Here is a 24,203-nt window from a genome sequence, read left to right as displayed (position 1 = left end):
ATTCTCTGTGGTAATTCTGATTGCTGTCAAGATGTCCGACATCTGTGGTTTACCTTTCTGACAAAAGAAAATTTATTAATTTATCCAGAAAAGTGTGCCTTTGTAATATTCTCTGCTTTCGTTTCGTATGTAATTGTAAGTTCAATTATGGGACATCCATGGTTTTTGCTTTAAATGTTAGGTTTTCTCATAAATTTGCAGTGAATGTGCGTCGTCATGCGTTCGATGGCTATCGACACAGATTTGACAATTTGTTCTTTTTGTGTTCGTGTGGTTATTCTTAAAGTCTGTATCTGATTACGTTGCAGGCGGTGCGTAACCCAAATTAAATTCCGAGAATGGTGAAGAAAAAGAGACAGAGTGATCCGACCGAGAACGGTGATGAATCTACGGAATCTTGCGATGAATCCGCAAAATCCACATGCCCTCACATTGCGAAAGCTGTGGACGTTTCAAAGTTGAAGAGAGCTCTGAAAACTGGTGGTTTTGAGAAGGAATGTTCGGAGTGCAAAAAGAATCCGAAAACGGAAGTCGACGATCCGAACTTCGAAATAGATTTAACGCTATGGATGTGCTTACGATGCGGGTCCCAATTATGTGGCCGTGCTCGGAATAAGCACGCCCTTAATCATTTCAACACACCCCACTCAGACTGCCATGCTCTCACTACTAACACTACCACTTGGGAAGTATATTGTTACAATTGTAATAACGAAGTAACTACAGCTAGCTCTAAGAAACTCCATGAGTGCATTGAATACCTTAAGAAACAAGCTATCGGTAATCCTAGGTTGCCTCCCATAGAACTGTTCCTTGACTGTCCAGGACAGAAAAATGCAGATGCACCAGTAACAGAGACTATAGTTAAAACTGATAAGGGTAAAGATAAAGCAATGGCTTTGAACTTGCCGAGGGTGAGGGGGTTGACAAATTTGGGAAACACATGCTTTTTCAACTCTGTGATGCAGTGTCTTGTGCAGACACCATATCTATTGGATGTTTTGCAAGAAATGGCTGTTCCGGGTGAGAGGTTCACTCTACCTGGAGGCAAGTTAAAGCTGAAAGGCGATAATAGCGGGGATGACAGCAAGGATGTAGACTTGCCACCAATCACAGGACAGCTCGGAGAATGGGGCCCATTGACGAGGACATTGGCTGAAACATTGGCGGAATTACAGACAGGTAATTGTGGTGATTTGTTTTACTATTTCTATTTCCCGACTTGGAAATTTAAGTTGTTTTTTTATTGATTAGGTAAAAATTAAGGTTCATTGCACTTATTACAAAATACAAATTAAAATTAATTCTTATAAGTGATAATGTTATGTTAATTATAATTCTATTGATTTGTTTGTCAAACAGCAAATGAAAGTAATTAAGTGAATGATGAAGGATTTACTTTAGTTTTATCAAAAAAAATCTCAGTTCTATATTTGTTGTATGTTTTAATCCTCTCTTAGATTGGTTAGATAATCTTTATGTTCATGTTTTATCACAGACCAAAGATATATTTTATTCTAAATAATACATAATGTGTACTACTATGTGGACAGAGAAGGGCTGAAGAGAGAGAGAGAGAGTGTACTACTAAAATGTGTATAAAAACAAAATCCCCATAATGCCGGCCTTAAGGCTAATACAGAATGAGAAATTGATGCAATGAAGTAACTACAGCTAGCTCTGATTGATGCAAAATTAGACTATAATAGAAACTCCAATTATGGTAATAGGCCATAAATTGGCATCTCATTAACCTTAACCAAAGTGTAAATAATTTATTCTAATTTTGTTTTTACCAAGTGAAGGGTAAAACCTATAAAGTAAGATAATTGCTTTTAGATGCTATTGTTTACTTAAAAACAATTTATTAAACTCTAGACTGGATTTCCTTTGTCATGTAAACTGTTTTTAAATATATTACAGGATTACATGTTGTTTTTTTTATAATTATTGTATTCTGGCATAGATGTACCTAATAAATAAGTAAATATTCTGTAACAAGATATGACCACAATAATTATTCATTAAACTGATATTACAAGAGTAATACTAAATTTTGAATAATAATGTATTATAACTTTAAACTTATATCACAGAATACATAATAGTAGCTAAACGCTACAGAACGGACACTCTCCGCCTCCCGCCAAAATTAAACACTTACCTCACCCCGCACGATCAGCCTAAAAATGGTCCATATTTTTCTGCAAGGACGATACGCAACGAAGATTGACAACATTAATCAAATTGACTTAAAGTAATTTTATTATTTTGGATTTGTGATTATCGTTTTTTGTAGAAAATGGTTAGATATTGTGCTGTTTTTTTTTTACGCTAGTCACAAATGTGCCAACCATAAAGCGTTAACACACACATTTGCAGTCTCTACAGTGTGACTGTCAAAATGATAATTTTGTATGGAGTTTCCGGGGTGTGCTTATATATTAACTACTAGGTTTCCGCCCGTGGCTTCGCCCGCGCAGTCAAAGTAAAACCCGCATAGTTCCCGTTCCCGTGGGATTTCCGGGATTGCGTCATTTTCCCGGGATAAAAAGTAGCCTATGTCCTTTCTCGGGTATCAAAATATCTCCATACCAAATTTCATGAAAATTGGTTCAGTAGTTTAAGCTTGATTGAGTAACAGACAGACAGACAGACAGAGTTACTTTCGCATTTATAATATTAGTATGGATTAGCTACCACATATCTTTTATTTTCAATTTTAGTTATAAAATGAAAAAATGCTGCTAGTATGCACATGCAGTCAGATTACTTGTTAATAATTTAGACGAATCCAAAGTATACATTTTTGGCAAGATATACAGAATACATCAACATGGGCTGATGATGATGATCATGTTACAGAATACTCAAATAGATAAAGGGCATCATACAATATTTTTTTCTAATCTATACGAAATTATGTGTGGTTCAAAGTAGTCATCTACATAGTATTAAGCTAAGTCACTGTCACTGTTTGTCCGTCCTTATGTATGCTTAAATCTTTAAAACTACGCCATTGATTTTGATGCAGTTTTTTTTTTATGAGAGTAGTTTGAGAGTTAGGTTTTTAGTATTTAACTAGCTTACCGCCCGCGGCTTCGCCCGCTTTCTCTAAAACGATTTGAGATTTAAACTATCCTATCTCTCAAGTTGGATCGAACTGCACAATATGGTGTGCGAATTTTATTATAATCGGTTATGTGGTTTAGGAGTCCATTGAGGACAAACATTGTGACACGAGATTTATATATATTAAGATTTATGTTTTCTACAAAGCAGGCGACGCCGCGCGCGGAAAGCTAGTCTACAAATAAAGTAAAAGTTGCAATGTGACTTTTAGGTCATCTAAATGGGTATTATTTTTAGCTAACCTATTTAACATGTGCTATATTAGATATTGCATGGAGATGTTAAAATATTATTTTGTTAGTCACAGCTATGGGGATATAAATAGACTGTTATGTTTGAAAATTTGATATACTTATCATTTATGTGAATTTTATAATAATACTAGCTTACCGCCCGCGGCTTCGCCCGCTTTGTCTTAAACCTAATAAATTATATACTAAAACCTTCCTCTTGAATCACTCTATCTATTAAAAAAAAATGCATCAAAATCCGTTGCGTAGTTTTAAAGATTTAAGTATACAAAAGGAATTAGGGACAGAGAAAGCGACTTTGTTTTATACTATGTAGTGATGTAGTTATTGATAGCTATCAATAACTACATCTACAATACAACTAAACAAAATAGTTTATTGAATTAGGATTTGGTCAGTTAATACTTAATGAAAAGCAAATGAGTGTTTTTTCTACTTATTTCTTTTATGCAGAGGGTAATGACATAAAGACGAATTAATCAAATATTATAATTTATAAGTCTGTTGAACTATTTGTTTTGTTGTTTTTTAAGCCCCTGGACTACTTAAAATACTGAAAGAAATTACATACACACATTTACTATAATGTATTCATTTTCTCTCTTTACACATTACACTTAGCAATGGCCAGAAACTAAACATTCATATAATTTAGTTCTTATTGATTTTATAATGATATATTACTACAATTTTCAGGTGAAGGCGGTGTGTACACCCCACGCAAGTTGCTATCAGCTCTAGTCAACAAACTGCCGCAGTTTGGTGGAGGCGACCAACATGACTCACATGAACTGTTACGGCATTTGCTTGAAGCTGTCAGGTAATATTATAGGAAATAGTATTCATGTATTTTCAATAAATAAATGATTTTTTGAAAATATGTTTCATGAGATAAATATATTTTATTCTTTGACACTTTTTTCTTTTTGTGGTATTTCTGGATATCTTTTAGTTCTATTATGTTTTAATATAGAATGGATTTTTTGAAAAAAAAAAAATAAACCTTTAACTACTAAGGTAGGATAACTTTTTGCATAATACACACATAAATATATTTATTTTTAATTCATATTTCACACAATGAAAACATAAATAATGCACACATTCATTCTTTGTATTATATTATGAATAAATCTAAAATCTAAATCAACCGACTATTCTTCTAATAATATAAAAAACCCACTAAACTTGACATCGTAATTTTTATCTTATAGTTCGTCATAACCAATATGTAACAGATAGTACTTATCAACGGCCCTGAATTATACACAATTATTATGTAAGATTACATTGATTGGTGTGTGGTATTTTTATCTACGACTTACGTTTTTAATTATATAGCTATGGTCTTCTCTAAAATAATGTATTTTCTTCAGTGTATATTTAAGATCTTGCATCTTGCATTACCTAACATTGCAGTTATTGTATAATATTCTGTATAGATTATAATAATAAATTAAATATGATTACAAAATTGTTATGTGTACATATTTTAATACATAATTTAAAACTCAATATACTTACAGCATAATATATCTCTTATGTGTATTTATAATTTTTTTTTCGATAATAATATGATTTTATAGAAGAAGAGCCTATTTGATATTTTTGGATTATTTGTATTCCTCACCCTAGGTCTAGAATTAGTGTTGTATGAATGTGGCATTAAAATATCAATAAGCAACATTAATTATATATGTATTGATTGTTAGATTAAGTAAGACTAGCTTTAGCGCGCGGTTTCTCCCCTCTTCGATACTGCTGCCAAAAGAGAGCTTGCTTGCTCAGTTATAATATTGTAGGATAAAGTTTTGTGAAAAACATTACTGAATGAAAAAAAACGACGTGTGGCACTCGGGGACTGCCGCGGTAAAATTACATGCTATGCCTTCAAGCCACACCTCCACCCGTCGGAGTGGGGAGCGTGAGGTTTTTTCGTTACGGAATTTCTCGATTCGGTCCCCGCGCTCAAGGCCCGCGATTGAAGCTATGCAATAACGTAATTATTTTTAAATTTTCAGATCTGAAGACCTGCGTCGTTACCAGTCAGTGATACTCAGCAGCCTCGGCATGAACTCAAAAGTGGATCCGGCCAAGGTAGATGGAGAGGTGCGACAGAAGGTCAAGTTTTATGGACAGCAAGCTTCTGATACTATGCTTAGACCAGAACAGGTAAGTTATAAATTACTAGCTTTCCGCCGGCGGCTCCGCCCGCGGTTTAAAAAAAAACCTCGAATAGTTCCCGTTCCCGTGGAATTTCCGGGATAAAACCTATCCTATATTACTCGTGGATAATGTAGCTTTCGAATGGTGAAAGAATTTTTAAAATCGGTTCAGTTGTTTATGAGCCTATTCATTACAATCAAACAAATAAAGTTTTCCTCTTTATAATATTAGTGTAGATAGACCAATGAATTTGAACGTGATTTATTCTGTCTTTTAATCAGCATTTGTAATAGATCATTTTTAAATGTATATACTAACGTTAAACAAAACACAAGTAAATACAACTTATGTAAGTATTGATTTAAAACGAATTTTGGGTAGTGCTTTAAATTAAGTATTGTATTACATGTCAGCTTGTAAACTAAGACTTATAAAATATCATAGTAAATCATGTCCATGAATATTTACTTACTTGTTTCCTTGAGTATCCTATTCAATATATTCAGTAAGATATTTTTCCATAATATGGGTAATAATTCAATTACAGGTGTTCCGTGGCTTCCTGGTATCCACGTTAGAATGTCAAGAGTGCTACCAGCAGTCTGACAGAGCGGAATACTTCCTGGACCTGTCCCTACCTGTGGCTGCGTCTCGCCCACAACCACCAGCGCTCACGAGGAGACGAGCGAATGGTTAGTCATAGTGTTATATGTAGTGTGGACGTGTGTGTGTTTGTTTGCTTGGATCTATGTGTTTTTCGATGTGGTTGTTGCTGTACTGTGCACATTTAATAATTTAATTGTTTTATCTTTTCGAAATTTCAAGGAATGTATGTTACATGAATCACATAAATGTAAAAATGTATTGTCCGTGTTAGTCAATAATTTTTTCGCAAAATTAAATTGTCACTTGGTTATGACACAGTTTTTGTGTACATAAAATAAATAACTTTAGAGAAATTTAAATTACATTTATGATTGTGACTGTTTTAAGTATAATGTGCACCGTGCAGACACGGAATATTTAAATTTTTGTTTAATTTCACTAAGAGTTCTAACACACGAACGGCAAATTGTGAACGGCAGCCGTCGACGTTTGGACTGCTGACGTCGACGTTTGGACTGCTGACGTCGACGTTTGGACTGCTGACGCCGACGCGTCGACGACTGACGTCGACATGACGTGGCGACGGCTGAAGTTGCCTCTGCCGTTCGCAACTTGCCGTTTGTCTGTTAGAACGCTTTAATTGTTGTTTTAAACTTTAAATGATTTTTTTATGATTAGATTAAGGTATAGGAATGCAAATATTTTTTATGTTGTAACCATTTTAATTTCTGCTTGATACATTTAAATGTTGTGTGTAGAAAATTAGTTTTTTTTTTCCTATTTGGATAAAGCTTGGAGCGACACGACACGAGACAAATTTAATCTCAACAGACATGTTAAATTTTATGTACAATTGAAAAAAAGATCACTTGTAACCTGTGTAATGTATGCTCTAAGCATAGTGTACTTTTTATCTCTGTTTTTATTAAATTAGTCGAAGTAAAATGTCGAAAATCACATACTATTTAAATTTATTTTTGATACTGTGTTTTAGTTTTTTTCCTTTATTACTTTTCCAGTATTGATGAATTTTGAAATTATGTATTTATAAACTCTAAAAATTATCCTTAAAAAAACTATATAATATGTTATTTTAATAGTTAATGCATAATCATGGACGAATATAATCTAAAAGGACTGATAATGGTCATACTAGAGATCGTACCCCGTAATTTCAGACTATTACTAGATGGCGCTCTGATTTGAGCTTATTATTTAATTTGCAGCTTTAAAAGCACCACTAGTGACCAATTTTAGAACTATGGAAACAGCTAACTATCGATTTTCAATTATTACATCTAGAGGGCGTTGTTTTAAAAACTCCGGTGTTTTTGAATTATTTTAGTTTTTAGCTAAGAGCGTTCATGCTCCTCACAGGGCTTAGTGCAGAATTACGAATTAGAATTATTAATTTTTTCAAGCGTTGAAATAGTTTTGCTGAAATCATCATATCTGCTGTTTATAAAATGTGATACTGTCTTTTAAACTAATAATTTCTTGCTTTATACAATTTAAATCTGACGAAATCCTATTCATAATATTGATGATTCCAGTGAGCGCCGCAGCTTTTCCATCTCTTCGGATATAATCTTTCGAATAGAGTCAGCTGATAATGCATTATTATTCACAGCGATAGGGGATTTAAAAGATGTGCCATCTCTACGTGTTGTAATGTTATCAGGACTTCGTTGTAACAATTGAGCGCATGAGCGTACTGGGGTATTTTCAGTATTCAGAGATCTTGACTGATGAGTGGAACATTCAGGGCAAAACCATTTTTTTTTAAATTCGCTTGTCAATTGTTTCTTTTTGTCAGTTGGGAACAAACATGCAATATGATAATTTCGTTTACAATGAGGGGAAGATAAAATCCCAGCGCTGCCTTCTGTTGTAGCTTTGCAACAGGCAAACTTCATAATGATTGGAAAATTTAAGTAATTAAGAAAAAAAAAATATAGTAATAAATTTCTGATAATATGACCCCTGTCAGGATCGATCTTCCTACTAACTGTTCTTAGTCCAGTTCACTTTGTACAGAGCTACGAGTGTCTTGTAATTTTCAACGAAATTATGTTTCTTATTGTATCTGGTAAATCGTCACGATAGAATATGACAATGTTAATTTGTAACTTTTGTTTTTAATATACCGTCAACCACTTTTATCACTTTTACGCAAAAAGTTTCCAATGTTAATTTTAATAATAAATCGTGATGTACGCGTATTCGTCCACAAATCAGATTGTTTTTGATAACTTAAGCACCACTAATAAAAACTTCCAACAAGATATACTATTTCAATTAGATTTGAATTTAATTAATAATTTGTAACCCGTTTGATCAAACACGTACCCTTCACACTGACGTAAGCGATTGACTGTGTTGGTGTTATCAAGTTTGGGTCGCTGGCTAAGACATGCTGGACATTTCCAAGAAGACTTCTTTTCAGGTAACATGGCATAAAATCTCTTATCGTTGGTTCCAGCGCACTGCAAGTCATACGCTAAAGAACATAGGGAGCATCTAAGGAAGTGAGTACCTTTAATAAGGTTTCGACACCCACTACAAACATTCGACATAGTGATCAGAGTAGTGTATATATTATATTCTTTATTTTCTGTTAAAAAAAAATGTCTATATCTTTTTTCTTCTTAATTATTCCCTTGTAAACAGTATTACATATTTATATGAGCAAAAAATACGGGAAAAGAAAAAAAAAATCTAGATGTACGGCGATGATTTGAACCAGCGTCCATCAGTTTATAAGTACGAGACTGAGTCAACACAGCTACAGTTACAGTCTAATTGTTCGAGTAATTCTTAGATAAAAACAGTTCAGAGCAGCGTGGTCCATGATGGTGGTCACGAAGTCACTCTCGAACAGCGATGATCGAAGTGAAAAAATAGGCGGTTCATCCTAAGGAGCGCTGGGGCAGTGAACTCTCATAAATAATTATTATAATAAAGTTGTGCTCATTCATTTAACAATTAATATATCTTTAATTTAAAATTAAATTTATCGTATACCTAAACTCCAATACGAATATCAAATGCCTAAATACGGAATCCAATAGGAGTGAAAGAGAAATTTTGCGACAGTCCTGCGGAGGTCCTGCGCGAAACCGCGATGTTGCCGCATCGCATGACAGCAGCAATTGCGCGCGACAAGCGCGCGACGTTGCCAGTTGCCACTCCTATATTATAAACAAACAATAAAAATACGCTCGCGAAAGCAAATTCGGGGATTTTCTAATTATTAATTGATAATCATTGAATTCGTTTTGAAATAGCCTGTACTTTATAATTTTTAGTGTTTAAATAGACATTTATAATGTGGTGCTCATTTTTTTTGTTATGAATTTACTACGCTACTGTATTTTCTTTGTTTTAGTTCAATAATTGAACACCCGTACAATTTTGTCACGAGCCGCCTCTTGCCTTTATAATATTTTACGTTATAGTTTACGTTTTTTGCGTATTATATTTTACGTCAAGATACCATAAGCATATTTATTGGGTCCATGCCATAAGATACTATTTGGCACATTGATTTTTTTTAGAAGCGACATCTAGTTGAGACAAGAACCATTCAATTATAAAAAAATGCCAAATGATACTGCGAGTGACATCTATCGACTAAATTGGGAACTGAGAAACGAATTACGCTGTTTACTATGGCTATGATAAGTCCTCTAGATATTTATTGGGTCCATGTGCATAATACAAATTTATCAATACATTTTCCCCGTCCCTTTTTAACATCTATGTGTGTTTTCTAAACATTTTCAGAGGACAATTTATATAACACCCTAGAGGAGAACAAACCCTCTAAACATCAGCTCAAGAAGGAAAGATTGGCTGCAAGAAAGGCCGCTAGGAAGAAAGGTGGTTAGTACATCATATGCTTCTCGCATGACATTTTTTAATAAATGTGCCTTTTGCTTTTTTTTCTAGCCTTTTAATTTAATAATAAATTTTATAAAATGCTTCGCATCTTTTACATTGTAAGCTGATAGTGAAATTTATCTCATATGTCAAAGGATTAAAAAATATGTAAGTTTACGTCAACAGTTAAATAGGTCCCTTAAAAATTACGAATGGCTAATTCATATAATATGTACGTTTCATGTGAAAATGATATCTTTACCACACTGCTAATAACAAACGCCAAATATAATTAAAATTTAATCTCTTCTTTCAGGTACTAAAGACAAGGGCACCGACGCGAACGGCAAAGAGGACGGTAAGTCATCTTCCGATCAATCAGACGCAGACGTTGAAGACAATCTCGAGGACTTGCCCAAAGCGAACGCACACGCTTCCACGGCCACACCCCCCCTCCCTCACACAGCTGCCAACTTCGCAGTCTACCATATGGAATCTGGATATAATTCAGAAAAAGTCATCAGTTCAGACTCCATCCGAACCAGCCCCGTCGATATGGACAAAGAGAAAACGGATAATACTCCAGAATCAACGGATAAAGATAAAGAATTCGCGGAAGTCGCAACATCTACCCTGCCCATCCCGTTGGACTATAAACCACTCGTGCCGTTGGAAAATTTCTCCAACCCAGACTCAGGGGTCGCCAGCCCGGATGCAACTAAACATAACTCGACTGAAACAGTTGATAATGTGGATTCTCCAATAAACGGCAAGGAAATGGGCAGCCATAGCTCACTATCCAGCGAAATCAACCTCGACCTATCTACTCCACAACACAAGTTGTCGCCCGTGAAGAATGAATACGAACGCCCGGTTTCGAGAATATCTTTCGCGCCAGAATATTCGAATGAAGTTGTCTCGCGCGGTATTAGCACGCAAGCGTGCAGAGATCTCTTGGAACACAATTGGGAGTTCAACTCGCTCAGTCCGCAAGATACGGTAAACGATATTAATAACCAAGAAGTCAGTAATAAACTGGATAAATTGAAACTGGATATGGATGAAATTAAACCGAAACCGACCTTCCCCTCCCCGGTATCGACGGAGAATAATATTGACGCACCGCCCGTGCCTCGACCAAAAGTTTATAATGAACCAGATAGAAGCATCACACGAGATTTCATGTCCTTCCCGCGACAGAGTCCTCTATCTCCCAGATATGTGTGTGATGAAGACGAATGCAGCATTCAGTCCTGTCTCAGCCAATTTACGGCTTTGGAGCTACTCACTGATAATAACAAAGTCGGCTGTGAAACGTGCACAGAGAGAGCCAATGGCAAAAATGGTAAAACAGTTTACACGAATGCGTCGAAACGCTTCTTGGTATCGAGCCCGCCCGCAATACTCATCTTGCACTTGAAGAGATTCCAGATCGGGCCGCGCTGTATGTTCAGGAAGATGTCCAAGCACGTCGATTTCCCGACTATACTAGATTTGGCTCCATTCTGCGCTATGGATAAGCTAAAGAAGCTACCCAACGTTACTCGCGGACAGAACGAACTGCTTTATTCGTTATACGGAGTCGTGGAACATTCTGGTGGTATGCACGGCGGACATTACGTCGCATACGTTAAAGTTCGTCAAGCGGTGAAGCGAGGAGACCCTAAATGGTGGTTCCTGCCAAAGAGCGCTAACATCCCGGCGTCTGGCAGTGGGGATGGCGATGGCGATTCAGAGTCTGATCTATCCGGATACGAATCAGGGGAAGGACCGACTCCGTGCGCAGAAGCACCTCCCGGCAGGTGGTTCTACGTGTCCGACAGCATGGTGTCTGAAGTGACTGAGGAGAAAGTGTTGCGGGCCCAGGCGTATCTTCTCTTCTACGAGAGGATCCTATAAATACTGAAGGCCTAACGGTTTCGGATCGTAAGGAATGGCATTTAAGTGGAAGACTGACGCTTGTAGAGTCGGAACGCGTAGGATGCGTGATGTGTTAAGTTTTAACGACGTTCTGTATATAGCTTCTTATGGCTTCTCATCGGTGTGTACCGTTTTATTGCGTTATTTTAAAGCCGATCTTCTTGTAAAGTAACTCATTATTTATACAGTATGAATGCAGTTTTGGTTTAACTGCTGAATATAAAACATAGTTCAATATTTGCTGTAATTATTTTTCTATTCTTTCCATCCTGTAGGTTTTCATGCCTAAGTACATATTTTATTGTTGTGTCATACAATAGTACGTTATCATATATTCATGTTTTATACGATTATATTATGCTTATGCGTATAATATTATTCATATTAAATATTTTAGTGGTGCCTCTACTATTTTCGTTCCAATTTAGTTTCTGATAAAATCCTCTAATTTGCTGCTGTTTTAATTATGAATGAATGAGGCGGTGTAAGTTTTAATAAAACGCCAACATAAAAAACGAACTTATTAATGATAACCTTGTTATTTTGATATTTTATTTATATTGTTTCCAGATACGTACCAAATTAAGTTATTATTTGTACGGGAAACATTTGAGCTGTCTGTATTTTTGTTTGTTAGGACTCGATTTAACGGAATGGTCTTCCATTGGGTGTCAAGGTAGAATTTTATCGCATCTCGTATCGTATAATCATACATTATTTATAATACATAATGAAATGTTTATTGCATGTATTATTTTCGATTTTATGTATGTATTTCATGGCTTCTGTTTCATCGCTTTGAAATAAATTAGTATTACATTAATTTATCTTTGTTTATAATTTATCCCAAGCCACTGCCCGATTGGAATTTTAATTTAATACGATCTACGGCTGTATGAATATGCTCAATGATCTTTAATTGTATTTTAAATAGCTTAAACGATTTTTACAAGCCAGAATAGCGTACTTTAGCTAATACGAACACAGTAGATTTTGTTAAGTAGCAAAATGAAGGCTTTGATCTACCGTCGTAATTTTTAAGACCAAATAGGTTTATACGTCACAAAGATAACTCAATCTGCTAAAATTGATATCTTTTCATATTAAATGGAAAGCTTCTCGACGATTATACAATCGGATCTCACAGGATCGTTGCAAATGTTAGAGCAAAATTTAAAAAGCTTGTTAATTTATTTTACATGCCCTGTATACTTTTACCTTGATATTTAGTGTTGCTTGTTGTTTATTAAGTTTGCGTTCAGGAATATCGTGCGTTGTGACGTTAGATTTGATTATGATATACATATTGGTAACTTTGTATATTGAAGCATACTATGTGTTGAACAGGTGAATTAAATAATTAAAAAAACTGATCATGGCTTTCATTGTTTATCTTACGTTAGTTTAATACCTAACTAGAGAGCGAATTGGCTCTTTCAGGCATGATAAGCGATCGACCGCATCTACACTTACCACCAGGCGAGATCGCGGTCAAATGCCTGCTCTGTTAAGAATTAAAAAAAAACCTCGTCCATAGATACAAAGAAACTGAACCAATTATTTTTAAATTAACGTGTAAGTTTTGCAGGCAGGTTGTATGTTTGTTACTCTCATGCGAAAACCACTGAACGGTTTGTGATGATACTTGGAAGTGATGTAGCTAATCTACCGGAATAGTTATCACAAGCTATAACTGCTTTTTCCTACGAAATCGTGTAGCAAAGTTGTAGGTGGTAAATATTTATACAGGTAAAAGTTACTTCTTACTTATGCTACTTATCTACACTAATATTATAGAGCTGAAGAGTTTGTTTGAGCGCGATAATCTCAGGAACTACTGGTCGGATTAGAAAATTTATTTCGGTGTTAGATAGCTTATTTATCGAGGAAGTCAAGGCTATATATATATATATAAATACCAACCTGGGCACTAAGTTGATCCAGCCCGACTGCCGTGCATTGCCGACTCCACCTTTTCCCCCATATTACTCGACTCCGGTTGCATAGATCTTGCCCGGAGTGGCAACGGCGCAAATGTTTGGGCGACGTTGCCAAACGTATTCATGGAGAAATTGATATACTCAACATTTTTATTGCTAAGATCTCGAACTGAATCGACTCCGTAACGGCCGAAATTCAGAAACCCATAAACACTTGTTGGCTCCGTTTTATATACCAAATCCAAAGTCGTATGTTGATCAGATCCATATACACTATCAAAATTAAAGCTTTATTTGATCCGACAAAACGAAACTGTATATTAAGTAACGTAGATTAATTTTTCGTAAACACTGCAGTATTTGTTGGCTCCGTACACAAACATAGGTAATGTTCCATACATTGCTAAATCCGCCTAGACTAGACGAACTCGACTTCGTAACGGTTCAAATTTTGAAATGCTCAAATACTTCTTGACTCCGTTTTATATACCAAATCATAAGTCGTATGTTGATCTGTTCCATTCAATTTCCATTTATATGCACTTACATGACATTGACATGCGGATATGAAATTAGGGCTAGCAAAAAATCTCCTGAGTTTTATGGAAGTTGAAGAAGTCGACCGTAATTCAATTGAAACTTATAGAAAACGTTGTGAAACTAAAAATACGGAACCTTTCGTCATACAGTGACGGTGATAATTCTCAAGTAGTATGCAGCCTACAAATAACAACCTACCTCTTGAATCAGGGCAACTCTTTGGCGAACTCTACACGTAAGATCCATATTGTGATCCGTCAATATTTACTATCGGATTACGATATTTATTGACGTGTAGGGTAGTGTATTGACGGATCACAATACAGGGTTAGTTTTCAATGACCAGCCAAAATTTAAAATTAAGATCTAGATATTAAACCAAAGGTACATTTGAAACATTATTGTCGAATAAAATAAAATAAAAATAGTTTGGAAAATCCAAAAGTGCACGCCTCATAATCTCATCCTTTACAATAAAATTGATTATTTATACACTATAAATATAAAAAAGAAATAAAATAAAACAGTTGGAAAAGTAAAGAAAGAGGTACCGTAATAATTGAGCTATTTTTCTTGTGGCCCCACCTAGATGTGAAACTGCGCAGGTTTAAGGGACTGACTACCAACTTATTTTTTTAAACCTTGGCTTATAGTATAAAGAATCGAGTTTATAATGGTGAATTTTGAGTACACTATAAATATAAAAAAAAAAATAAAGAATATGTATAGATATACTAAAATTATGGAGAACAGTCGATATTTTTTTTTGTTTATTTAATAACAATTAAACCACATCGAATCAGACCCTGAAAAATGAAAGGGTTCTATTCCTGAGCATACTCAAGCGTAAGAGAAAAAAAAAAGACTCGATTAGTAAAGTATTTCGGTCGCTATCGTGTTAACAAGAAAATCCTCCGCACATACAGACACACGGACGTCCAAGACAGAACTTTTTTAAACTGTTTTTTAACTAGTTTAAATAACAAAAATGACATCAAAAATATCATGAATGTTAATAATAGTGTTTTTTCTTAATATTTGTGTGTATGTATTATCTTACAAGTGCAATGTATGATACATAAAGACATTTTAAGTTTGAAAAATCAGATGTTTTGCGCGAAGTGACAGTAGTACCCACCTCAACGCTTCGCTTATGAGGCGTGCAATAAAAGCATTCATTTGAAAATGTCTTAAAAATTGCCTAAATCGTAAACACCGCCAGAATCAATGCACTTGGGTGCGTGCGCGCATCGCCAAATTTATGTGTGTGCTAACTTCTACCTATCTAGGTTGTTGAACTGAATTGTGCTTTTGTAATGTCCACACGTTCGCTTTTTAGTGGTGGACAGGAATGAAATCTAATTTAAAAAAAAAAACGTTATTTTTTTCATTAGATCTAAAATGTTATCGATTCTGAACCATTTCTGAAAATTTGGCCGGTCATTGAAAACTAACCCTGTATATCGCTGGATTTCTGGAACTCCTTGGGATCTGATCCCAGGACCTACATCGCAATATTTATCTTGCCGTCATCACTTCTGGCTCGTACAAAGAACGTTTCAGTACTGACGCGATATGTATTTATGGTGTAGGGTGTGCTGTGATCCCTCCCAAGATACATCAGTAAATATCAAGATAATTATCATAATATTTATTGACGTGTAGCGTTCGCCTTTGCCCTGATTCTGATATCAATCTGATAAAATAATTAAAATGTTAGATTTAGGTCAAAAACAAATGACGACTCATATTCCTGCACAAATTATCCATTGCGGAGTAAATATGAGTGTACGCAGATCGCCAACACGTTTAACCAGCAGTGGTGCAGTGGGTACTGCCGGTGGATCGCATCCCGATCTATTGAAGCTAAGTTCGTTTTCTACGAGTTCTACGCCAACTGATACTCAAATTACTTATAGACAACGGAAACAACCGCTAGAACAAGATTGCAGATGTAGTGATGATATGAAGGATATTCGGTCGGAGTTGTGCCGTATTAGTACATTATTTGAAAAATATGTATGCTCAAATGAACAAATAGTAAACAAAATTCATTCAATTAAACATTCATTTCAACATTTCATTCAATTAAACAAAATCATTTCGGCGGTATGGCAACCATTTAGAATCGTCTGAAAAGTATGGCATGGCGATTTTCGTAAATGGCTGCACGACGATGGTTGCCTGTGCAAAAGATAGCCTGGTACCAATGGTTGAATTGTTTTTTAAAATCAACGCATTCGCGTCGGTATGGCGGGATTTATGTCACACCGGAAAAGTATGGCATGACACTACCGTCTACATCTTTTTTTATGGGCTATCGGTAAATTCTAAAATGTTTGTGTTACAAATCGTTTGACTTTCGCAATTTTTCCGACGAGTTCGACTAACGCCCACGCGACTAAGCCGCCGGTACCAGCGTTCACACCATCATTTTTATTTTTGTCATTGCGTACTAAGACCCCTGTAGAACCGCCATCCTGTTACAAATGACTCGAAATTTTGTGTCAATATCTCCCGATCTACTAGGTTTGCGAATCGACAGCTCTCTAAAATGGAATCATCACATCGACCACCTAAGAAATAAATTATCAGCACTTCTTAGATCTCTGCGTAATATTACTTCTTGCATTCCTCATAAATTACGCCACACCATCTACAACACGTTAGTAAAGCCGCACCTAATGTATTTAATAGAAGCATGTCGGAGTGCTTACAAAAATAAATTAGCGCCACTCCAAATTTTACAAAATAAAATCATTAAAACTATCGTTAACTATCCTTTTTTAACTTCTACAAATAAAATCTACGACGACACTAAAATAATGAATTTAAAACAATTATACTTTTATAATACGTGTATGTTCATCCGCAAAGCGCTACATAAAAACATAAATACAAATATTATAATCTCAACATCAAATCGCCACTATCCTAATAGACGAGCTAGTTATCTTGCCCTCACGAAGACCCGAACAAATTATGGAAGGCGAACGGCAACATACGTTTCTATATATAGATATCTCCTATATATAGATATAGATATCTCCATGGGCACTATGTTGATCAAACGTGCCATATAGTTAGTAATTATTTGATCCGTTTTCACTTGTTGATCCGGTTGGTATTTGTGGATCCATTGCCACACCACCGTCCGTATGTGGATCCGAACGGAGCCACAAGTGTAACCATCAGTAATAATAATAATTACGTGCTTTTTATACAAATCCACCTTTTTTGCGTTTTAGCTCTTGTTGATCCGATTCAAATGAGCCAATCAGAGCCCACCGAGCTCAGCCATTGGTCGCTTGCGGCCTTAGCCATTTGAAGGTTTAAAGGCACTTATTCCCGTTATAGAAACGTATGTTGCCGTTCGCCTTCCATAATTTGTTCGGGTCTTCGTGAGGGCAAGATAACTAGCTCGTCTATTAGGATAGTGGCGATTTGATGTTGAAAATATAATATTTGTATTTTGTATTTATGTTTTTATGTAGCGCTTTGCGGATGAACATACACGTAATATAAAAGTATAATTGTTTTAAATTCATTATTTTAGTGTCGTCGTAGATTTTATTTGTAGAAGTTAAAAAAGGATAGTTAAAGATAGTTTTAATGATTTTATTTTGTAAAATTTGGGGTGGCGCTAATTTATTTTTGTAAGCACTCCCCGATACTTCTATTAAATACATTAGGTGCGGCTTTATTAACGTGTTGTAGATGGTGTGGCGTAATTTATGAGGAATGCAAGAAGTAATATTATGCAGAGATCTAGGAAGTGCTGATAATTTATTTTTTAGGTGGTCGATGTGATAATTCCATTTCAGAGAGCTGTCGATTCGCAAACCTAGGTATTTCTCGGGGGTTTTATGTTCTAATACAACACCGTTAATTTTAAGTGGAGCGTGTGGTGGAATAATTTTGTTATGAGCTTTGAATTTAGATATATTTATTTTTAGTAGATTGCATTTATTTATTTAATTTATTTAAATCATTTTGTGCTTGCGCTATCATGTCATGTATAGAGGGACCAAAATAAAACAGACAGGTGTCATCCGCACAAAGTGTTAGGTGACCATTTAGCTTTAAATCTTGGAAATTGTTAATATAAATTAAAAAAGCAATGGGCCTAGAATCGAACCTAGTGGTATGCCACATGTAATTGGTAAGGGAATGCTATCATGGTTATCTATTTTAACTATTCATGATCGATTTTTTAAATATGATTTCAGCATATCTAGTGCTTTACCATTAATGTTAATGGATGCTAATTTCTTTATTAAAAGTTCGTGAGAAACGGTATCAAAGGCCTTTTGTAGGTCAATAAACACTCCCAAAACTATATTGTTTGCTTCAATGTTCTGTTTTATTTTAATAGTTAGGTCCATAGTCGCTGACAGAGTTACTTTTTGGCTTAAATCCGTATTGACGCACTGAAATTAAATTAAATGAGTCTAAATATTTTTCTAATCTCGTGTGTAAAATCTTCTCCAATATTTTTGACAATACTGGCAAAACCGAAATTGGCCTCTAGTTACCAGGTTTAAATTTTGAGCCACTCTTATAGATAGGAGTTACCTTCGCTATTTTTAACGAGTCCGGAAAACGTCTTTGACTTATGGCTTGGTTAAAACAGTCGCTTAAGGTATGATTTAATTTTTAACCGACTTCAAAAAAAAGGAGGAGGTTATCAATTCGGCCGGTATGTTTTTTTTATGTATGTACACCGATTACTCCGAGGTTTCTGAACCGATTTACGTGATTCTTTTTTGTTCGATGCGGGATGGTGTCGAATTGGTCCCATAAAAATTTTATTCGGATAGGCCCAGTAGTTTTTATTTTATGGGCATTTTTGTCTGTATTTGTAATGTTGCAAGTGCAAGTTTGAAGTCGGTTGTTTTTAACGCAGTTATCTACTTGATCTTTGATGCATTTAATTGTTTTTGTAGTAATACCATCAAGACCTGTACTACAGTTTGAATTAAGGTTACCTATTTATATTTATATATTTTTTTACTGGCTTCGGTAGGTCTGAACTTATTAGTGAGGTAATTTTTTAAAATTTCGTAGTTGTCTTTAGATTTCCTCTCCTTTGAGTTATAAGATGTCGATTCTGGGAAACGAGTAAAAATTACATTTTTTTTCGCGGCTCTTTCTGTCCCGTAGTTCCTTGATTAAGTTTTAAATTATATGAAGTTGATTTTTAGACGTAAAACCCGATGGATTGGCTGACTGATTTATTGATTAAAGATTTAATTCCAGTGATTTTATTTTACTCTCACCCTAGTTTATCTGGGATTCTAATTGAGAAATAGTACTCTTCAATATGTTTTGTTCAGTAATTATCATACATGCTGATGACTTAATTTCATTGATTTGATTCGTATTTTGGCGAATTAAATTCAAGGATTGTTCATTGGACGATCTAATTTCGGTAATTTGTGTTTTTACCTCAGAAATGTTTTCATGATTTTTGTTTACTTTTTGTTCATTTTAGCATACATATTTTTCAAGTAATGTACTAATACGGCTCAACTCCGACCGAATATCCTTCATATCATCACTAAATCTGCAATCTGGTTCTAGCGGTTGTTTCCGTTTTCTGTAAGTAATTTGAGTATCAGTTGGCGTAGAATTCGTAGAAAACGAACTTAGCTTCGATAGATCGGGATGCGATCCACCGGCAGTACCCACTGCACCACTGCTGGTTAAACGTGCTGGCGATCTGCGTACACTCATATTTACTCCGTAATGGATAATTTGTGCAGGAATATGAGTCGTCATTTGTTTGACCTAAATCTAACATTTTAATTATTTTATCAGATTGATATCAGAATCAGAGCATCAGCTACGTCAATAAATATTATGATAATTATCTTGATATTTACTGATGATTCAAGAGGTAGGTTGTTATTTGTAGGATGCATACTACTTGAGATTTATCACCGTCACTGTATGACGAAAGGTTCGTCCAAATATCTATCTTTTTAGGGTTCCGTATTTTTAGTTTCACAACGTTTTCCATAAGTTTCAATTGAATTACGATCGACTTCTTCAACTTCCATAAAACTCAGGAGATTTTTGCTAGCCCTAATTTCATATCTCCATGTCAATGTCATGCAAGTGCATATAAATGGAACAGATCAACATACGACTTATGATTTGGTATATAAAACGGAGTCAAGATGTGGTTTGAGCATTTCAAAATTTGAACCGTTACGGAGTCGAGTCCGTCTAGTCTAGGCGGATTTAGCAATGTATTGAACATTACCTAACTATAATATGTTTGTGTACGGAGCCAACAAATACTGTAGTGATTACGAAAAATTAATCTACGTTACTAAATATACAGTTTCGTTTTGTCGGATCAAATAAAGCTGTAATTTTGATAATATAAATGATAATGATCAACATACGACTTTGGATTTGGTATATAAAACGGAGCCAACAAGTGTTTATGGGTTTCTGAATTTCGGCCGTTACGGAGTCGATTCAGTTCAAGATCTTAGCAATAAAAATGTTGAGTATATCAATTTCTCCATGAATACGTTTGGCAACGTCGCCCAAAAATTTGCGCCGTTGCCACTCCGGGCAAGATCTATGCAACCGGAGTCGAGTAATATGGGGGAAAAGGTGGAGTCGGCAATGCACGGCAGTCGGGCTGGATCAACTTAGTGCCCAAGTTGGTATTTATATATATATATATATATATTACGTCACGCTAAGACCAACAGGAGTGGAGTGAAACCGCGGGGCGTAGAAAAATAATTAGTTATTAAGAACAGGAAATATAGTTTGTTAGGGTCATTTTATAGGCAATGAAAGACAAATTTAATATAAAAATATATTTATTATTTCCTAAACTACAAAGCACTGCTCTTTAACCTATTGGACAAGAGATCCGCATGTCGCTGTTCAAATGGAATGAGTTTCGTTATTTTCGGCACATCCAACACCGTGATTTCGATAATGCAGTATAAAACTTGTAGCGTATCCTTGGCCTTTTGCAATGCCTGGAATTAATAAAAAGATGAATTAAAACTCAATAAATGACTCTTATAGTAAAGAACAAATTACAGCTAGCTAAAAATTTACGTTTAAACATTTTAATTTCATACAGCAAGTGCAAGACAAAAGACAATGTAATTTGGTAAAAAAATATGTTGCCTAAAATGCTGTCTACTCAACTTACCGGTGTCTCATCCATAAGAGAGACCTTAGTAATATAACAAATAATTATTATTACCTACGCATGTGGTTAGAATAAACATAACTAACTACACATTAAAAAACCATAAGATTGTTATTTTTTATTACAGATCTATTTACTAAAAGTACTTACAGACACAGCCTTTTCCTTCAACTCTGGACTTTTCGCAATCTGCTTTTTAATATCGTTCATTTCTTGCGGCGTGAAACCCACCAACTTAGAGAGCACATCACTAGTAAATTCCGCATCTATCGACCCCGTCCCGTCCACTAAAGTACACTTTAAACTCCACCCGTCTTTCCCTACCGATAACTTTGATAGCAATTTTATTATTTGTCCCTTTATTAAAAACACTCTACCCACTTTCTCACCGTCACTTAAGTCGTTAATCTGTTTTATGTACACAAAAGGTTCGGATGACACTTTCACAGGCAACTTTACATCAATTTCAGTTTCATCAAATTTGGCTTCCATTTCCAGCAAATGGTCTTCATCTTCAAAGAAATCATTGTCTTGAGGGTAATCATCAATTGTGTTGGTTTTAAATTTTTTCTCTGGTTGAGGGTAGTCTTCATAACTTGGTCGTTTGCTAGGGTTGCCACTAAATTCTGCTTCGATAGCTGCTAATTGGTCAATATCTATGTCGTCATCAACAAAGCCCTGGACTTGTATGCTGGTAACCCTGGCTATTGGTCGGGACGTTTGATCTACATGTTCAAATGGTGGTTCATTAATTGGAGGCGGTAATTGCGTGTGTGGAGTGGGGATGTCGGTGTTTCTTGGTCGATTTATTGTTGTGTTTAAATTTGATTCTGTAATTTAAAGTAATAATGTATTATGTATTAATTTTGTCTTTTTGTCTGTAACACTGTAGTGCCTTCATCGGTAAACGAAATTATTGAATTCATAGGAATTTTACAGAGATTATAAAGCAATGAATTCTATCCAAAGAAGCTACAATGCTTAAAAATGTGTGTAATTACCTTGAATAGCAGGCAAGCCGAGTTTGGAAGACAATAAGCCAGCCAGTGAATTAGTCTCCACTAATTCCTGTACCTCTCCACCAAGTAGTTCTATTGAACTCTCTGTAAGTAACATGACTCCTCGACGGCATTCTATTGGCCCTGAATGTTAACGAGATAAGTATTTTATAGTAGTTGTTAGTTGATTGAGACAGTTTGAAGTTAGATAAAAATTAACAAAATGTGATTTTTATTAAAATGTTACTACTGAGCCATGTAAATTCATACTAATATTTTGAATAAGGAAGTAACTCCATCTTAACTACTAGATTAGAATAGACAGACATAAATGAATAGCCCTGGCAAAACATAACAATTCTATTGCATGAAACAAATACTAATTATTATATATATCTTTAGTAATTTACATATTTTGTAATCTATTTAGGCAATGACAAAGAACTACAAATCTAGTTTATAGTATGTTACCTTTTATCAGAACTTTACAGCCAGGTGTGATGTCACAGGTTAGATTCCTCATTGGTTTGTACTCAATACCAGACACATCCTGCACACCGTCTGTCATGTATAGCTTTATCATCCTGTAATTTATGTAGTAAGATTAATTTTTAAAATTACAATTTGAAAAATTCTATCTGTGTTAGATAGCCAATTTATTGAGAAGGTATAGAGGCTATAATAACTATATATCATCACACTATGACCAATAGAAGCATGTGGTTAAACCGCGGCAATATTAATCGATAAAAATAATTCTAACCTATTATTCTTTACTTTATCTTCAAATGATCTTGTTGCTTCTATATTTTCTGTGTTCACTTTTTGTAGTTTCAAATACTGTTGATACGCCGGCGCACCTGAAAACGAGTTACCTCTTAATTTTATTTTTAAAAGGAATACAAGAAAATAAGTAGGTTACTGTTTAATATATACCAATATCGACGGCTGCGTTTATTTGCAAAACAAAACGTCCGTTTAACACGGTCTTTTTCTGATCTTTTAAGTTTTTGGGAAGAGAACCGGGACATATTTCTTTGAGGTTGTTTAAAAGCCACTGTTCCTTTGCTAGGTTTTTTATCTCATCTACGCTGTAGTTATTGTCTTCGCTCAAATACTCAACACATCTGTAATTAAAATTACTGTATATTTTACAATCTTATATTTAAAAGCATCCATTCAGTAGGTGTTTATCTTGAAACAAACCTTACCCAGAGATCCACTCATCATCCACTAACATATAATTTGAGGCTAAAAAACCTCTAACAGAGTTAAGTGTAGCATGAAGAGACATATTTATGTGGGCATTGTGTTATAAAATGAACAAAATTAAATTTGAAAATAATTAATTTTACTATTTTCATAATATTTGCTTTTCCCTCTTCTTTCTATTATGTCAAAATAATCAATTGACATTGTCATTGTGACTGTCACCTTGGAACTTTTTTTTAGTCGCTGGACAATCATTCATGGGAAAGACTACGATTAGGCACAAGATGGGCACTCAATGGGCATTTTATTTTTTTTCGTAAAAACTTAACACCTTTCTTGTTATATTACAATGCTTCATTGTAAAGTA

General features: G+C 34.9%; 2 protein-coding genes across 4 annotated transcripts; one reads left to right on the top strand and one right to left on the bottom strand.

Annotated features, from left to right (window-relative positions):
• The first annotated feature begins 20 nt into the window (after positions 1-20).
• Positions 21-13,330, top strand: LOC123697822 (ubiquitin carboxyl-terminal hydrolase 16). Of its 3 annotated transcripts, none has more exons than XM_045644381.1 (7): positions 21-135; positions 309-1,182; positions 4,080-4,203; positions 5,405-5,555; positions 6,097-6,241; positions 9,942-10,037; positions 10,354-13,330. In XM_045644381.1, exons 2-7 carry the CDS (start codon positions 339-341, stop codon positions 11,934-11,936), a joined length of 2,943 nt encoding a protein of 980 aa, XP_045500337.1. In that variant the 5' UTR covers positions 21-135; positions 309-338; the 3' UTR covers positions 11,937-13,330. The 3 variants fall into 3 exon arrangements, with proteins under 3 accessions (XP_045500337.1, XP_045500336.1, XP_045500338.1); XM_045644380.1 differs by having other exon boundaries at positions 9,942-10,040; XM_045644382.1 differs by lacking the exon at positions 9,942-10,037.
• A 7,934-nt stretch (positions 13,331-21,264) lies between these two features.
• Positions 21,265-24,032, bottom strand: LOC123697834 (recQ-mediated genome instability protein 1-like). Its single transcript, XM_045644398.1, has 7 exons — positions 23,836-24,032; positions 23,561-23,751; positions 23,388-23,484; positions 23,096-23,208; positions 22,628-22,768; positions 21,777-22,456; positions 21,265-21,447 (listed from the first exon to the last, which is right to left on the bottom strand). The coding sequence occupies exons 1-7, from the start codon at positions 23,916-23,918 to the stop codon at positions 21,298-21,300; spliced, it is 1,455 nt and encodes a 484-aa protein (XP_045500354.1). The 5' UTR covers positions 23,919-24,032; the 3' UTR covers positions 21,265-21,297.
• Positions 24,033-24,203: the final 171 nt, after the last annotated feature.

Source organism: Colias croceus, chromosome 15, assembly GCF_905220415.1.
Source record: "Colias croceus chromosome 15, ilColCroc2.1".
Classification (NCBI taxonomy): Eukaryota; Metazoa; Arthropoda; class Insecta; order Lepidoptera; family Pieridae; genus Colias; species Colias croceus.
This window is presented reverse-complemented; position numbering and strand designations above follow the sequence as displayed.

Excerpts from the sequence above, each read along its gene's own strand:
- LOC123697822 (XM_045644380.1), top strand. The coding sequence starts at position 339 with ATGGTGAAGAAAAAGAGACAGAGTGATCCGACCGAGAACGGTGATGAA. Across the intron at positions 1,183-4,079 it reads ATTGGCGGAATTACAGACAG|GTGAAGGCGGTGTGTACACC; the intron begins GTAATTGTGGTG and ends TACAATTTTCAG. Across the intron at positions 10,041-10,353 it reads GGCCGCTAGGAAGAAAGGTG|GTACTAAAGACAAGGGCACC; the intron begins GTTAGTACATCA and ends CTCTTCTTTCAG.
- LOC123697834 (XM_045644398.1), bottom strand. The coding sequence starts at position 23,918 with ATGTCTCTTCATGCTACACTTAACTCTGTTAGAGGTTTTTTAGCCTCA. Across the intron at positions 23,485-23,560 it reads AAACGCAGCCGTCGATATTG|GTGCGCCGGCGTATCAACAG; the intron begins GTATATATTAAA and ends ACTCGTTTTCAG. Across the intron at positions 22,457-22,627 it reads CGGCTTGCCTGCTATTCAAG|AATCAAATTTAAACACAACA; the intron begins GTAATTACACAC and ends TTTAAATTACAG.